This window comes from Alosa alosa, chromosome 4, assembly GCF_017589495.1.
Source record: "Alosa alosa isolate M-15738 ecotype Scorff River chromosome 4, AALO_Geno_1.1, whole genome shotgun sequence".
NCBI classification, from domain to species: Eukaryota; Metazoa; Chordata; class Actinopteri; order Clupeiformes; family Clupeidae; genus Alosa; species Alosa alosa.
Genome location: NC_063192.1, coordinates 16,668,897 through 16,686,548, shown reverse-complemented (window position 1 = coordinate 16,686,548; position 17,652 = coordinate 16,668,897). Strand labels below are relative to the sequence as shown.

The following is a 17,652-nucleotide window of genomic DNA, read 5'->3' as shown; positions in this document are numbered from 1 at the left end:
CTCTGAAGACGCATTGCACCACATATGCCCGACTAGGGGCTCACAGGCATCTACAATCACCCACTCAGACAGAGGCGAGTGGTGCTTCCTTTTAATTCAGACTGGAGACTCAACTGAAGTCATTAACTATTTAAAGATTCTGATTATTCCTTAAACTTGCTGTTGTCTCAACCACTCACAGTCCACTTCCGCGGGCGGAGGCTTAAGCCGCAGGCTTCACCTCATAATCGTTAGGCCCCCTCTGGCTACACCTGGCCTCCCTGACACCAGAGGCTTCCCTGTAAATGATGGAGTGTGCTGCCACTGCCTGGGAGGGCTATGGATATGAGAGGCATGTTTTGTCCTCTCCGTGCTGCTCAGTGCATTTCAAAGCGCCCAGTCGTAGCTTTGGATGAATAAGGGGTAATCAGTCATGACTATCCTGGGGGGATGATGTTTTAATTGTGCTGCCAGGGGGCTACAAAAACACATGCACAGAGCAGGTAGATAGATACAGTAAATGGATAGATGGATATATATATATAGAGAGATAGATAGACAGATAGATAGATAGATAGAGATACTTTATTTATCCAGAAGGAAATGAAGGTGTCCAATAGCTTACAGACATCATACACAGTCATATAACACCCACACACACATGCATACTACACAAATACAAAGGAAGATATCAATAGTGTTCCCCTTACAGTAAAGTTAGATTGTAACATGTTAAAGGAATGGTGTGGAAGAAAATGCAGTGGTGCAATGGTATCATAGTGCAAGAGAGTGTCAGTGCAAGTACATTGCCAGTGTAAATTCTATATCTACAGTATACAAGTGCAACAGGCTACACAATATATCAAAAATAGAACAACCATTACTTAACTATAGACCCTTTCAACAATAAAAACAAAAACAATGCTTGAACATTCTATTTGGTTCCCAATCTACTTCCTCTGCATTAAGATAACATATGGAATGTTAAAACGGAAGCCTTGTGGGGCCAACTATGATGCTGATAATGGAACTCTCTTGAAAGGGTCTATACATAGACAGAAGTAAAAGACTTGAAGAAAAGTTTAAGTTAAAGTTGAGAACTGTCCATACAAGCAAAAAGACAGCGTGGTGTATTGACCTTGCAGGCAATCTAGCAAAATGGGCAGGTGGCTAATATAGCCAGTAAGGTACTCAAACAGTGCCAATCAGTCCAATTCAGGGTAGTTTATGTGTGTACGTGTAAAGAAGGGATTGATTTTGTAGTTTTGTCAGGCTCTTCTTTTCATTCTGAAATGTCTGTGTTTTTATCTTAATACGCACAGCCACACAAACACACACACACGCTTGTCGCCTTGCTAACATCTGCAGGGCATCTCTGTATGAGAAGAAGTGCCATGTTTCAGATGCCTTGAACTCGTTTATTGAATGTAAATGCAGACTCCTCACCGCCTCACACTGCTTGGCTCTTTCATAAAACCGGCGGTGCTGTCCTGGCATATCTTCAAAGGCTCCCTCTTTTTCTGTTCTTGATAACAGGCGTGGCTACTCACTTCAGCAGAAAGATTTCTTTTCCCCAAAAAGAATATTTAAAATGCAATACAGCCGTTGAAGGTCTCCCAAGAGACCTCTTTGAATGTTAAACTACCATGAGAACAGCAACTTTATGAGCTCTATATGGAAAAGATGTGAAAAATGAGAATAAGAAACTAATGTGTGAATATTGTATGTGTTTATCATTTGACTGTATAGGGGCATTCCTGGGAAGACATGCGGGACCATCATTCTCACAGCCGAGGAGCTGGGGAACTGCAGAGTAAGTACACGGACCCTATTCCTCATTCTTATGCATTTTTATGCACCTTTCTTTATGATGCCATTATAATGGAATGTCTGCTCAGAATCCTATACGTTATCACACGTGCTACACAGAGTGGAATGGTAGGACAGTTAACGGGACTGCTCGTTACACAAGTGTTGTATGTCTAAAGCTCGATTCCGGAGTGTGGATGTGTATTGCCATGCAGATGTGTTTTTCGGCCACTCCCTTCTTGCCGTGGAGACAGGCCTGTAATGGCTCCAAGGCGTTTAACTGCCAGCGATGCTAATGGCCCCAAACTAACGGCCATCGACTCCACACAGCAGCAAATAATAATGGGTATAAGCTCTGCATGGCAGTGGCGGCGGCGGTGCCGGAGGGCGAGGACGTCTGCAGGTGACTGATCAGCGGCACTGTAGGCACTGGGATGGTGTCCATTAGATAAGGCGCTAGATTTCCCCATCCATTATCTGGGCCACTGGTAGAGCGTGGTTATTGGTGGACAAAGATGCTTGTGTGTTTGTGTGTGTGTGTGTGTATGTGTGTGCTGTAACACTGTGTAATTTAGCTAATGTTTTGAAAACCTTTGGAAGCCAGACACAAACACATTGCCGAGACTCATCAACTCATATCTATGTTGTGCCACTCTTGGAATCTGTGTGTTTTATTATTTTTTTGTGATCTACTTTTTATTGGCACCATGTATTATCCTCGTAAACCAGACTCTTGACTACGCCAGAGACTTTCTAATGAGGAGACACAGCACTCAAAAAATCCTCCGTAGGAATGCATTGGGGTTAGTTCGTAATGCCAATATGGCAGTTGTCTACATGTATCCCACTCCTTCTGTGGCCAAAAGTATGTGAAAGATATGTGAAAACATTGTGACAATCATGTAGTGTGATCTCCCCGCTGGGGTAAGGTTGGTGCTGTGAAGCCTTGCACACACATGCAGTTCTGCCCGAAATAGATGCCCGATAAGTGCCTAAAGTGCGTTGCAATATGGCCGCTGAGTTGAGGGACTTGCCTAAAAATCCACATAAATCCACTTAAGCAAAGATAAAAGTAAAAAGATGTCTTGGGGACCTCAAAATTAGCTCTCAGGTCTCCAAAACTCAACAAACCCTTTTCATTAAATAACTGGTCTAAAGTATAAATACCTTTGGCTTTCTGACTCCATTGCTTACAAACATTATCAGATATAACATGCATATTGTGCCATAATGGGGTGTTCAAATGCCAATTACTGGTTCTCCGCCCATCTAAATCTGTTTAGTGTTTTAGTGTTAATATGGCCATACTGTAGGTAAGCATACAGCTGTTGCTATATTGTTCTCCATGAAACTGTAGATGAGGGGTCCATCCACCCCCTGAGGGAACGTACTGTAACTGAAACGCCATGTGATACTATACATTTTAAAGTTGGGGAGAGCCAGATGTCCAGTGCTTGTGGTGCGTTGCCGGGGAGTGTTTTAACCTGGTTTGTTTATTGTTCTAAATACAGTATACTGCCACATTAGAGCATCTAGTCTCTTGCAGAATTTTAATGGTGGTGGCAGGGGGATCATTGCACTTAAGAAATTCCAACGGGGGGGCTTTGTTCATTTTAACAACAGGGGGGGGGGGTCTCTGTGGCGCAACAGGCTAATAGCGGGTCCAGTGCCCATAGGTTCGAGTCCAAGATGTCCCCATCCCACCCCTCTCTTCCCCTCCACCCACCTCCCGTCTGTCTTCATTGTCCTGTCCAAAGCCTCAAAAATATACTTAAAAACAAAAAACAACAGGAATCCTGGAATGTAGTGAAGCCGGCAGAGCAAACCACTCACAGATCACACTGAATATATATTACTAATAACTAATATAGTTTCATAGTTGTCTTTGATTGATTTAAATGGGTCATTACAGATTTTAATCAATGTTTTTTCTTCGCTGGAAGTCAAGCACCAGATAAATATATATCTGAAATACAGTAGTTAATACACACCTCATTCTACTGGAAACTTGCAAGATACTTTTGATTCAGCTGCAGCTTCTTCTTCCTCCACATGTGTATGTTTCTGATCGAAGGCTTTTGATTGGTTGCTCCACCCTCTCTGGTCAGTTCAAGACAGCTCTGTCTCTCTGAAATCCGCTTCAAAGGACCCTGACACACGCAAGGTTCTCTTTCAGCTGGACCCCCCAGAGAACACAACACCTGTCCAACAGTTTCTTCCTCTCTCTTTCTCACACACGCACACAAACACACGCACACATGCACAGACACACACATGCACATGCGCATGCATGCACACACCTGCCTGAACCTTATTACAAGATAATAATAATAATAATAATAATAATAATAAGCTTTATTTGTATAGCACCTTTCATACACAGAATGCAGCTCAAAGTGCTTTACATTTGGAGCATGAGATACATGACACACGCGTGCTGGAGATGCAGATTAGAGTGCGGATCGGGCCGCAAATTTCTGTCCGAACCCGGCCCGCGTCCGACAGAGTTGCGTCCGAACCCGACCCGAACCCGACAGGCATTTTAATTTTTATGTCCGAACCCGACCCGAGCCCGACGCAGATGATGCCTCAGTTATTCCCATGCTAGTGATTAAACGTTCACGTTTGTGGATAGCCTGTCTTTTTAGCCCATTAAACGGAACACACAACAAATTGTCTAATCAGATGAGCGTGCACGCACGCAGGTCACACACAGCGCACATTAACACAAGAGGCCCAAGCAAGCATAGCCTATTGAAATAGAATTATTGTCTTACCATTGACAAAAAGTCTTGAAATAAACTGCAACAGTCTTTGAAACTACAGTGCCTCTGTCACTGATCTACGGAGCCCGGGAGAGCTCACTTTAAGTGAAATTTTTTCTGGTCGTGATAATTTGTGAGCACGTTTTCCTTTAATTAAGCCCTCGAATTAATAAAACGTGAGCACGTTTTCCTTTAATTGAGCCCTCGAATTAATACAACGTGACCCCGTTGTAGGCCTAAATTGAGCTCTCGAAATATGTATTTCGTGCTCACATTTAGTAATTCCCGACATTTTCTCACCGCTCGCTGTGCTGTGGTGGCAACTTCGTGTTACCTTGACATGGACTAGGCCTACAGCTGTCTGTAACAGTTCATATTGGTAATGTGATGATAACCGTAAGCAGCCAATTAAAGACTTTAGGTGGTCATGTTTTATAGCGGACTTCTACTCTTTGTAGCAGGGGCACTGTGGTGTCAACCGCCAGCTATGGAGACCCATAATGGGGAAATTCTACTACAAAGGCTACTCGCGGGCTCTGTTGTAGCCTAATGACCGGTTTCCACTATTTCCTGGATTGTTGACTTAACTGTGAGGTCTAGAAGTCAATCGAAGCACACCACAGCGACAAGCTCCCAAACAATTACAACACGTAGACCTACTGTTGGTACAAACAGGCTACTGCGTATTAGTAGTATCGCCTAATACCCACCCAATACAATAAGGTTCCCTCTAGCGCCCGATGGGCCTCACCATATAACCCACGCGCACACCAATGATGCACACAACGAGGTAAGCTTTGATACGGACTATGAAACGGGAGACATAAACAGTGTCGTTCACGATGCTCAGCTTCTCAGGCTATGTAGCCCAGCTCACACCGTTCGCGATAAACACCACAGCTCTGCATACACTTGGACCTCAACAAACACTCAAAACTTCGCCAAACATTCAGCTGGACGATGTTGGCAAGGGGCCTGTACAAACACACACAATCATCTGCTCTCCCACCTACAGCCTACCTAACGGGCTATAACCAGGTGCACTGCAATCAATGAGATTCCCTCTACGTCACTACAAGCGACACACCTCCCGACGCCATTCCCGGGATACCCCTTTGACACCACACTATGTTTTTGTGCACACAATTTAATTTCTTCGAGCCCACGTTTTAATTATTCGTGGGTGCGTTTTAGTAGATCGAGATCTCGAATATACTATAACGTGCTCATGTTTACATGTGTCAAGACAATATTGAGTGCACGTTTTACAAATTGTGGCCACGTTTAAGTAGATCGTGCACACAATGTTCTATAACCATATTCACAAATTGTGCTCTCGTTTTAATAAATCGTGCCCTCGTTTTAGTAAATTGTGCGCTCGTTTTAGTAAATAGTGCACTCGTTTAATAAATTGTGCCCTCGTTTTACTATGCTTAAAATGAGAGCTCAATTTAGTCAAATGAGCTCACACTATAGTAAAAGGAGAGCACAATATAGTAAATTGTGCACACGATATAGTAAACCGAAGCACAATTTAGTAAAACGAAGCGCATAATTTAGTAAAACGAAAGTGCACAATATAGTTAAACGAGGGCACAATTTAGTTAAACAAGAGCACAATTTAGTAAAACGAGCGCACAATGTAGTAAAACGAGCGCACATTCTCTCAACATGCAAAACATTTTGCATGACCCCTCTAGGGCTCCGTACTGATCCATATGCAGCATCGACGTTAATTGGGGCCTCATCCAGTGAACGAGACATCCATTGAAAAATCCTCATCCAGTGAACGAGACGACCTTATAGCCTACCGGTAGCCTATGTCTTTACCACAGTAGCCTATGCAACGCAAATAATCTTAAAATCTCCTGATAGGCTAACAACTTTTTTTAATGTCACCCAAGACTGTGCTTATGTGCATATGTGCGAAATGTGCATAACCATTTGTTTATGTAGTCGTGACACCGCGTGTGCATTTCAGGCGGCATGCCTAAAATGCGTTGTCACGATAAACAAATCTTGCACACAGGAAGAAAGCTATTAGGCTAGGCTTTTACATTTTACTTTATTCTCAAAAAACAAACGTTTGCATCATGTAAAGCAGACCTGTTGGTTACCCAACATAATAAGGAATTTTAAATGTAAAGCTTCCAATGCATATCGCCCCCATGTGTCCGAACCCGAACCGAACCCGACTACAATTTCTAAAGGTCTGCTTTACATGATGCACACTCTAATGCAGATGTCTTTCTGGACTTTTTTACAAACATTTTGACATAAACCATCTGCGCAAACCCATGTGGATGGATATCCTACATAAGCAGAGCTGGATATCCCGGCTTCAGTAATGAGAATGTCTTACCATGTATTTGTTCTAACTGTGCACTTTATATGGGTCGTTTCATTGATTAGCTCGTCTACCAGGCTGGAGGGGGTTGTGCTAATTACAAGCAGCTTGTTTAGTGAATGGTTGGAAGAAGTATGTGGTAGAACTTTTACTTTCTGAAGCCAGAATGTAGAGAAAAAGGATAGAGACAGGGGAGAGAAAGAAAGTGTCAGTCACAGATGAATATAAAAGTATTATAGTGGTCACCACAGAAGGGCATAATGATTCTCTAACAGAGCTACATTCCTGTCTCTTACAGTATAAACTGTTAACTGAGAAGAGGCTTTTGTAAGCGAGCATTGGGTTAGTTTGTTTGTAATCATTTGTAAATACCTTATCCAGATGGCCTCTCCCAATCAAGACAACCCACTGAAGATGGCAAATGTGCAATATAAATGCAATTTTTTGTGAGGAGAAAGCAAGTTAGGGTTAATATTCAGCTGTGAAGCTTGTAAAAAGTATTGTGTATTGATTCCAGTCAAATTACCTGATTGAATGAGCAGATTTGCAGATCAAGCTTTTAATTGGAAATTAAAAAAACATGATTATAAAGATCTGTAATTCTGATTCTAATGATCACTCCTGGCTCTAAGTCATGTAATTAACTGCTTTTGAGAGATCTCTGGTTTTCCAATCACTTTCAATTACACAGCATGGTAGTGAGAAACAATAACAACAGACATTTCATTTTGACTTTTTGTCAGAGAGAAATTAGTATGTATGCGCATGGCATAATTATGAGTAGGTCACAATGCATCAACAGATTTAGAATAAATGTAGACAATGCATGTCTAAATAAAGGGATTTTTTAATAGAAATTAGGAATAGTTTTGGGAAAATAATCAAATAATCAAATATTTAAGTTATTAACATACAACGCTTAAAGATTTTTATGTGTGATTCCTACTGAGCGCACTAGAGAGTGAAAGAGAGTTAGCCTAGCGGTAGTGTTTGAATTGAGGTGGAAGGGTTGTGTTAGTGGGCCAAAGAGAGTTAGCCTAGCGGTAGTGTTTAAATGTGATTGTGAAAGGGTTGTGTTAGTGGGCCAAAGAGAATTAGCCTATAGCGCTAGTGTTTGAATGTGATTGTGGAAAGGTGGAAAAGTTGTGTTAGTGGGCCAAAGAGAGTTGGTCTAGCGGTAGTGTTTGAATGTGATTGTAGAAGGGTGGAAGGGTTGTGTTAGTGGATCAAAAGTATGTTAGTCTTTGATGGTACTTATGAGCTTGGAGAGGTCTTGGGTCTCTGGAGGCATTTGTACTGTATGTGCTTGAGGACCTGAGGTTCAACACAGAGATCAAAGAGTAAACTCCTCTAATCTACAGGTAATGGGAGGAGTGAGGACATGGATTCATCTCTTTCTCTGTTTCTCTTTCTGTCTCTCTTCCTTTCTATCTCTCTCCCTCTCTTTCTCTGTCTCTCAGGGGGGATGGTGGACTGGATTTAATGTTTAGGGACAGATCATTTGTGCTGATGACAGTGCATATGGTGGGAGACCAACGGTGTACCCTTTTGATTATTGTTTAAGCACAAAGATAATTATTATATTATATTACTCTATAACAACAGCTCAGAATTGGAGTTGGTCCCCAGGCTGGCATGGCTAGGGCTTTTTGGATAAAATAAGAGGGCAGTCACCTAGCCCATATTCAATTAGAGAAATGTTTACTATTCCAGTAACAGGGTTTCCCTCAGAAATTGTGTTAGTTTTGTTAGTCTTTAATTTCATGGAAGGAAAAGTAATGACTAGTATGGCGTTCCTTGCACTTGCCATTTATATGTTGTAGAATGTTTGGCGAATGATGATAGATAGCGCGATGACATTCAACAACCACCTTTGGTGACAGTATTCCTGACTCTTGACTTACCTTCAGTGCTACTTTTTGCCCTTTTACTGTAAAGCCGAAGTTCCTCAGGTCAAGCTGCCCTGTGCTTGGCTGTAAAGCTGAATCACTGGCACCAGCACCTGCTCTGCTATGTCGCTGCTCTGCTGTGTCATTATGTGCACGTTCACGTTATTTTAGCCTATTTAATATTCCCAAAAACTGTTGAAATAGTGGTTATATGTCCCCATTCATTGATAAAATAACAGGGGATGGGAAGGGGGTGGCCGTTTTAGAAGGGGGATGATTTTGACCATCTTTATTTCAAAGGGGGATGTCACCCCCCCTCAACTCGAGTACTGCCTTGAATACACTCATAGGGCAATTCCATGGAAAATTACATTTTTTGTAACATCCATAACGCCAATAAAATGTGATGGTATGGTATGATGTGAATGATTACATGAAATTTGAGCATTTGCTATTTTTTAAATGAGAAAAAATGCACAAAAAATGAACGTTATCATTCACATCATACAAATGCCAAGGCATTTCACTGGCGTTATGGATGTGACAAAAAGTCAATTTTCCATGGAATTGCCCCATAGCATTTATAGTTTTAGTATGAAATGTAAGCAACGTTTTACATTACCAGTTACATAGTAACTACAAATTACAAACTACTTTGCAGCACACCAGTTTTGTGTAATAAATGTGTGTAACATTGTGGGCTCTATCTTGCACTCCAGCGCAATTTACTTTGTATACTCGCGCTTTTGTCTTTCCTATTTTGCAGTCAGCGCATATTGGAATTTTCCCTCCACAGGTACATGTCCGTAAATTAGGGAATTCAATTGCGCCCACGGGGCCGGTTCAGCGAAAAGAGGGGGCGTGTTCCGGTGCAAACGTTCCCTGTTGATATTTTGCAGTTTCAGAAAACAATTCTCCCACAGACCAGGAAGATCCTGGTCTAAAGTCAGTGGCGCAAATTCAGATGCTATTTTAAGGGCGCATGCGTGGCCACAGGCCTGCAGGAATGCATGCTATGTACACCGATCTACAGACACCCTGTGCACAGATGGAAACATTCAAAGCCTTGATAATATTTGTCAGTTTCCCGGTTTTGTTTGTGCATTGGTCACCTAAAAGTACAACATCTACATGCAATATTTTTACAACAACGCCTAATTACGACCTATTAATTTGGACAACTTTATACAGCCCTATAAAGGCTAAAGTTACCTTTAGTTTTGTTCCAATTTACCGTTGTTTATGGCTTTAAACATTGTGTGCGCTTTAACATCAGCCTAAGCATTATTCTAGCTGCGCTAAGGTTTTGACAAGCACCACAATTTTGCCTACCTTGTTGTAGCCCATCTGAAATAACTCCAAGCTTTGCTATGTTCCCTCCATCCTTTCATTGTTTTCAAAAAACATTTTATATCTATGATGGCCTTGAAGTCTTGAGTTTGTGAATTAGCTTAAATCAGCTTATTATGTGCTGTTAACCAGCAACCATAGATAGATAAAATAAAGCAGCAAGTAGCCTTGGCTAAAATTTCTGTAGTTGCTGCGTCCATCCATTGTTATTCTCTCTCCTGCTCAAACAAAAGTTGTGCGTGCATTAAGTTGATGATAACGTGTTTACAAACTCTCCTTTACATAAAATATTGTAAATAGCCTACTGTCATGCAGTTAATGGGATACTGTGCAGAGTTGGAAAGTTAGGTCAACTTGGAAACTCTTTCTCGCGGTGTCCGATGTGAAAAAATAGGAATAAATCTAGCGTACACATTTCCATGAATCACGGATGTGTTGACATAAATTATTATAAAAGCAAGAAAGGTTTTTTTTGGTTTGCGACCGTTTGTTATTTTTTTTGACATAAATTAGGAAATATTAGAGGACTTAATGAGACGTGATGTTGAACTGCATGCAGATGCCATTTAACCTACCGTAAAACTTCAAATAATAGCTGAGTCCCAAAATGACGCCTGTCTCTTTTAAACGCCTGGCGTGGCTACAGGTTTTGGTTAAAGGCCGGGCTCCAATAGAGGCCTGGTCTGTTTTTTAGCTTCGGGTTGTATTTAATCGTCTAAAAAAAAAAAAAAAGCCCAATTCGCATGAAAGATTTGCAATGACACGAAACCGTTGCAGAAAGGAGTTGCAGCTGTGTGAATTAGATGTTGCACGTCGTTGCAAGCCATCGCAAAGCATTCACTATGTCTGGTCACAGTTGCAAGGTTTTAGAATGTTGCTTCAAGTTGCTGGTTAATAGAATGTTACAGCTCATCTTGTCGCAAATCTTTGGTGTGATTTGGGCTTAAGCATGGTGCAGTCTGTGCACGTTATGAGATGGCATTAAAAGACTGCGTTGGGGAAAGGCTAGAGTTCCAAATTGTATAACTTTTTTCAAAATTAATTATGCCCATATGTCCGACTTCGTCATCATTCAATTCATCCCTTGTGTTTAAAATTTGCGGCTAGGCCGATGGTAGCCTAAACTTGTTTTTATGCTGGCAACAAAACAAAAGGTTTCGCGAACATTATTCTTTATTCTAAATGCGTATTGTCATGGCAATAATGAGAAAGAAATCAGAAAAGGAATTTACCTTAGGTTAATGATGTAAAGTCAAGTGCGCTTCTATGGGTCTGGTGTGTGCGAGTGCAGTTTTGTCTGGTCACAGTTGCAAGGTTTTAGAATGTTGCATCAAGTTGCTGGTTAATAGAATGTTGCAGCTCATGTCGTCGCAAATCTTTGGTGTGATTTGGGCTTAAGCATGGTGCAGTCTGTGCACGTTATGATTACATGACATTAAAAGACTGCGTTGGGGAAAAGCTAGAGTTCCAAATTGTATAACTTTTTTTTCAAAATGAATTATGCCCATATGTCCGACTTCGTCATCATTCAATTCATCCCTTGTGTTTAAAATTTGCGGCTAGGCCGATGGTAGCCTAAGCTTGTTTTTATGCTGGCAACAAAACAAAAGGGTTTGCGAACATTATTCTTTATTCTAAATGCGTACTGCCATGGCAATAACGAGAAATAAGTCAGAAAAGGAAAAGTAAAGTCAAGTGCGCTTCTATGGGTCTGGTGTGTGCAGTGCAAGCGCAGTTTTTATTGATGAGTCGGAGTGGCAAGTGCTGCGTAGTTGCAGTGGAATGTGGCTGCCCAGGGCATTATAAATCTTCTCACTCTAAGGCCTACCCATACACGGCGCTGAAATTGCGTATTTAGCTGTCTAAATTCGAATCATATGCTGGGGGAGAAATCGTCAGACATCCATGATTTTGTTATTCAGCACCCCTGGTCAAAAATATGTTTCCGCGCGCCTGGAAGTAGGCTGTGATTTGAAATGTAGACGGTTGTCAAATATGCCAAATAAAATACGGGAGAAACATAATATGGTTCATGCTCTCTCATGCTGTTTCATTCATGCCGAAAGGAAGGGAGAATGAAACATTACGCATGTTCCACTTTTGCATAAATAGCCTAATTCCTTAATGGTTTTGGTCAGGGCTGATAATGCAACTGTATTTGACAAAGGACCGATATAGGCTATTTGCTAGTGACAAAATATGAACTTTCAGTGTGATAGGATCTCTTTGTAAATTAATGATTAAAACGTGTTTCATCTGTTCTGGCTATCCCCACTTAATGAACAACATCTCAACACTAAATGAATGATGGTCCATAATTGTCATCAGATAGCCTAGTCATATAGGTAGACATTCAGTGTGTTTGAAATAATTAATTTGATAATATTTTCCATCTTTGCAGAGGAAAAGTTTTGTGTAAAGGGAATTAAAGACCTGTCTCATATAGACGCCTGTCTCTAATACTAGCCGGTGCAGTTTGGCGATTTGGGAAAATAAAAGCCCGGGCTATTATTTGGAGTTTTACGGTAAATGCCCCAGCAGCAGCACAGGAGAGGAGAGCTTATCTGACAGAAGATCTGCATTGTCTATAGTGAGGTAATGTTAGATTACATTGCATCACCATGCATTCATAACCTCGTGATTCAGTGAGAGTGATCCCAAAACATTGAAAAGTGACATTTCTGTATTACATTTTGTCAAGAGGAAAAATCAATAGCAAACTGTTCCCAACTGAATAGTGCTTATAGCGCTGTGAACCGTTCCTGGCTGTGCCTGGCAAATCTGCCATCATAATAGCAATCCGCTATGGAACAAGCGTGCCTGTTGTTAAAGGGAATGTGAGATGACGCTCTGATTGGTTTATTGCACATTACGCCCAAACCACACCCATAAGTAATGTAGCTACTTCAGACCACCCCATTTTAGATTTGCGGCCGGCGCAACAGTCATTTATCCCGCCGGTAAAATAGCAACAGTGCCCAAGAACCGCCCATAAAGCCACTTGCGTGATGCTTTTTCATACTTCCGTTTCAGATCATTAAGATAGCGCCCTGTGTGTGCAGTGCACCAATGTGTTTGTGTGTGTGTGTGTGTTTGTGTGTGTGTGTATGTGTGTGTGTGCTTAAAACTAACTCTACTCTAACCCTAATTTCAATTTATTTTATTGTCTAGTGTAACACTTCTTGTAGTGTGCTAGTTGTGTAATATAAAGCATGTCCTGATTGTTTTTAAAACAGAATCATTCCTGCTCTGAAAGTGAACTCAGGCTTGTCACAGTCTTTTATGGTCTGAACACTGCTGGCAAACTCAGCTGCTAAGCTCAGGCAGAGCTATGAAATATTCATAGAGCTCCGTTCGGCCTGATTTTTTTCACCACTGATAGTCTTGCGTGATGCGATGCAGCACAGTAAAAGTTAGATTTAGTTCAGTTTGGGTATACTCTTCATTTCATCTGAGGAAGCTAGTGTTCACTCTGACCTAACTCAGGTTAGGCACAGTTGTTTCTTAGTCAGGTGACCGACATTACACATGCATGTGTGTATATGCCAGTTGCTAGTCTATTGAAACAGACCAGCACCTCTCACTCAGGAAGCGGATGTCACAGGATTTTCTGAAGCAAATGGTGGTGATTGTCTCTATAACAAAATGCTTGTGTACTCCGTTGGTATTCTGCACAATGATCCTCCTTCAAGCCACCATCAGCCAGAAAGTTTCACCACAGTAGCATGGGATACCAGCAAAAGCAAAAAAAGAAAGCCGTCAATTAGAGCAGGTCCCCTGGTTACACATTTAATATTCAAAGCTATGCAGAGAAGAACGCTAGCACTAATTCTCACTGGGGTGCCGATTAGCATGCTGCTTATCAATACTGCTTCCATCACAGATGCAATGCCAAGGCCATCATATCCTTCTCAATGCTTACAGTGGGCTTACACCGATTGGGCTAGCAGCCAGCGGCGCTCAAGGCAGAATATGTTTGTGTGTGTAGTGTGTGTGTCTGATACAGAAGGGCAAGCTGGATCAATTAACCCCAAAGTGCTGCATGCCCTGAGAGTTCAGTACTGACCATTATGGCTTCATGTTGGCTCTGAAGTGTTACGATGCAATGCAGTTGCTGTCAACACTGTTCATATTTGAGGCACTCGGGCAGCAACTGCCATTATGGCTCTCACAACAAACAAAAAACTGATCAATGCGGTATGGTCAAATCCCCAGGCTGGCTCAGGAGCTGTCAGAGTGTGATCTCTTATCACCAGCTGAATGGAGGCTTGACACAGTACTATACACTCACACATGCACACACATGTACAGAGATGCAGAGACATATTGATCATCATTTATTTGCAGAGAAAATGATCCTCACAAATCCCCACTTTTATGCTTGTACGCAAACATACACACACACACACACACACACACACTCGAAGACACACACAAACCAACACATACACACACCTATCACCATTCTATGGCATTCTGACAGACAGGTCAAGAGGGAGGAGGCTGGGAGGTGTCCAGATCTAAATGAACATGCAGCAAAACTGCTGGACTGCCGGGACGCGTGTCATCCTCTGACACTGAACCGTGTTTACTGAGTCACCAACAGCCTGTGCCATACACCCAGGTCACTGTTCTCTCTTGCTCTCTTCACACACACACACACACACACACACACACACACACACACACACACACACACACACACACACAATAATAGCACTGTGGTTGTGTAAGGCTGGCCCATAGCTGACATGATGGCTCTTTAATGGGAATGAGGGCTGAACTAGCAGACATATCTCATAGAGGATTGTTAGTGTCAGAATGAAAGAGGCAGAGGGAGGGCCTGCAGTATAAATGGCTGTAATTATTATAATACCACAGTGCTCGAAGTGTGCTCTTAATGGCAGTTTTATCACCCACCCTATTCTCCTCTCCTCCAACCAAGCACACACACATACAGACACCACACGAACACACGAACACACACACACACACACACACACACACACACACACACACACACACACACACACACACACACACACGTTAGTTGGTAAAGGATGTGTTTGGGATGTAGAGACATCTGTGGGGGAGGGAAAGTGTTTTTGGTGTGCTCATTATCCCTATACTCTGTGCCAGAACCCCCACACACACACACACACACACACGCACACACACACACACACACACACACACACACACACACACACACACACACACACACACACACACACACACACACACACACACACATTATACATTATTCCTATCTCATCCGCAGCCCTGGGTAAAATAAATGTAACTCTTTCTTTCGTCCTGAGCTTGGGAACACTAACTGGAGCGGAGCCTCTGTTTTGTGCTTTGCTGCCGATTGAGATGCGGAGGGTGTCTTGTTTTTATTTAGATTGCAAACTTGTCCCTTCTCTTGCGAGCGAGAGCAGGGAGAAACAACCAAGGGTGGGCTATAATCCTGGTCGATTTACAACACCCTCCTGTTTCCTTTCCCTCTCTTTCTCTACTTCTTCTGTTTATCTTCATCACTATCTCTCTTGTCATTTGTCTCTCCCCCAGGAATTTGCTACTATGCAGTTCTGTGCCAACAAACTTGATAAGAAGGATTTCTTTGGCAGGTCAGACCCTTTCATGGTCTTCTACAGGAGTAATGAGGACGGGACGTGAGTGTGTCAGTTTTTTTCCCAGCACGTCTCGCTGTGTACACGTCACACATGCTGCTCCCTAAAATTCCCAGCAGGGGGGTCTTTACAAGAGGACACTCTTACTCACAAGCAGACACAAACACACACACACAGAGGAAGACTGAGGGAAAAAGATGTGAGAAAGAGAGACAGAACACACACATAGACATGTATGATATACATTCAATTAACATGGATGCTCCATTCATCAACATTATACAGTGCCAATTACTGTGATGAAGCACCGCTCCAGGCAGGGCTGACTGTAGGGACCTGCTGTGTGGCATAACAATTGAGTTAGTATGCACATCTTGCTGTCAGGATACTCCCTGTTATCATCCGGGCAGGTGTGCATCTTACATCCAGGTTGCCTGGAAGGACATTGTGAAGTCAGTATGATTCAGGGGCCTGACGGTACCAATACACACAACGTTACTACTCCAATATGGGTAATGACTGACTGTTGCATTGTTGGTGATGTGTTAATTAAATAGGTGATTTGGTGTGTTGCTCTGTTTTTTAGGTTTACCATCTGTCACAAGACTGAGGTGGTCAAGAACACACTCAATCCAGTTTGGCAGCCCTTCTCAATTCCTGTCCGAGCCCTTTGCAATGGAGATTATGACAGGTATAACACACACACACACACACAACATACTGTACGCGCGTGCACATACTGTACATACACACACACACACACATGCAAGCACACAAACACACACACACACACACACACGACACACACACACACACACACACACACACACACACATACACACATACACAAAGTGAGTTTATCTGTGACTCCTGCATGAAATCTTTCTTGAATTTCCCCTTGAGGATCAATAAAGTATCTATCTATCTATCTAAATTGCCTTGTATACTTTTTTGTGGGGGTGTCATAATCGGTTCTGAAATGGTTTGTGCTTCGCAAATTTAGACGCCATCGATTTGGGCCTGTTATTCTATATCCACTTGACTGGGGCAGTTATAATGCTTCAGTGTGCAGACAGAAACGGAGTTGGCTACCTATTGATCTAGGCAGAGATGGCAATCACAGCGCTGATTAGACCCCAACTGACTCAGTGTGTGTGAAGTGATTCTCATCTTATCAGCGTCTGAAGAGACGCCCCCACTGTTTCACTCATATCAGTGTGTGTGGCATACGTTTGAGATTGTGCTTGTTTTTGTTTTTTTTGTAGTTAGTGTATTTGTATGTGAGCACAAAACACAATCATGTAGTGAATGTGTCATGTTAAATGTTAGTCTTTATGCTAATGTTAGTCTAGACACATGACTGGCTGGTTGTTTGTGTGTTTGTGTGTGTATCGGTCATTGACAAATAAGGCTTTTAAAAAGGTGTTTTCAAAATAATCTTTAAAAAATTGATAGAATGCATTTTTTTTGAAGTTGTGTGAAGTCTGGTGGTGCAACATTTGCAGGGGTTTTAGTACATTTTTAGACTGTATTTGCAATTTTACCACCCAAAAAATGTCAAGTTTCTTAAAAAAAATAACACACTTCTCTTCTTTGGTAAGTATACCTGAGAGTGTCTGGTGCTTAACACATTATTATTTTGTAGTTGACCTTGGCATTAAAAGTAACTTATGAATACTTTATTATAGAGGCTGGGTATTTTGGTTTTCCAACATCCAACTTTACATCTAAAGGGATATTCTACCATTTGGGGAATTACGCTCATTTTCGACCTCCCCTCGAGTTAAACAATTGATTTTTACCTTTCTCCAGTTCAACCAGACGTTCTCTGAGTCCAGCCGTTCTCTGAGTCTGGCCACTTTTAACTCCAGCCTAGCATA

The 17,652-nt window shown here is 42.0% G+C and overlaps 1 protein-coding gene across 3 annotated transcripts in view; it reads left to right on the top strand.

Moving 5' to 3' along the window:
* cpne5a (copine Va) overlaps positions 1-17,652 on the top strand; it is a 98,551-nt gene that overhangs the window by 50,919 nt on the left and 29,980 nt on the right. For all 3 annotated transcript variants that reach the window (XM_048241490.1, XM_048241489.1, XM_048241488.1), the window contains 3 exons: positions 1,729-1,792; positions 15,711-15,814; positions 16,359-16,463. In XM_048241490.1, the coding sequence (XP_048097447.1) occupies positions 1,729-1,792; positions 15,711-15,814; positions 16,359-16,463 (273 nt within the window). The remainder of the gene's footprint in view (positions 1-1,728; positions 1,793-15,710; positions 15,815-16,358; positions 16,464-17,652) is intronic.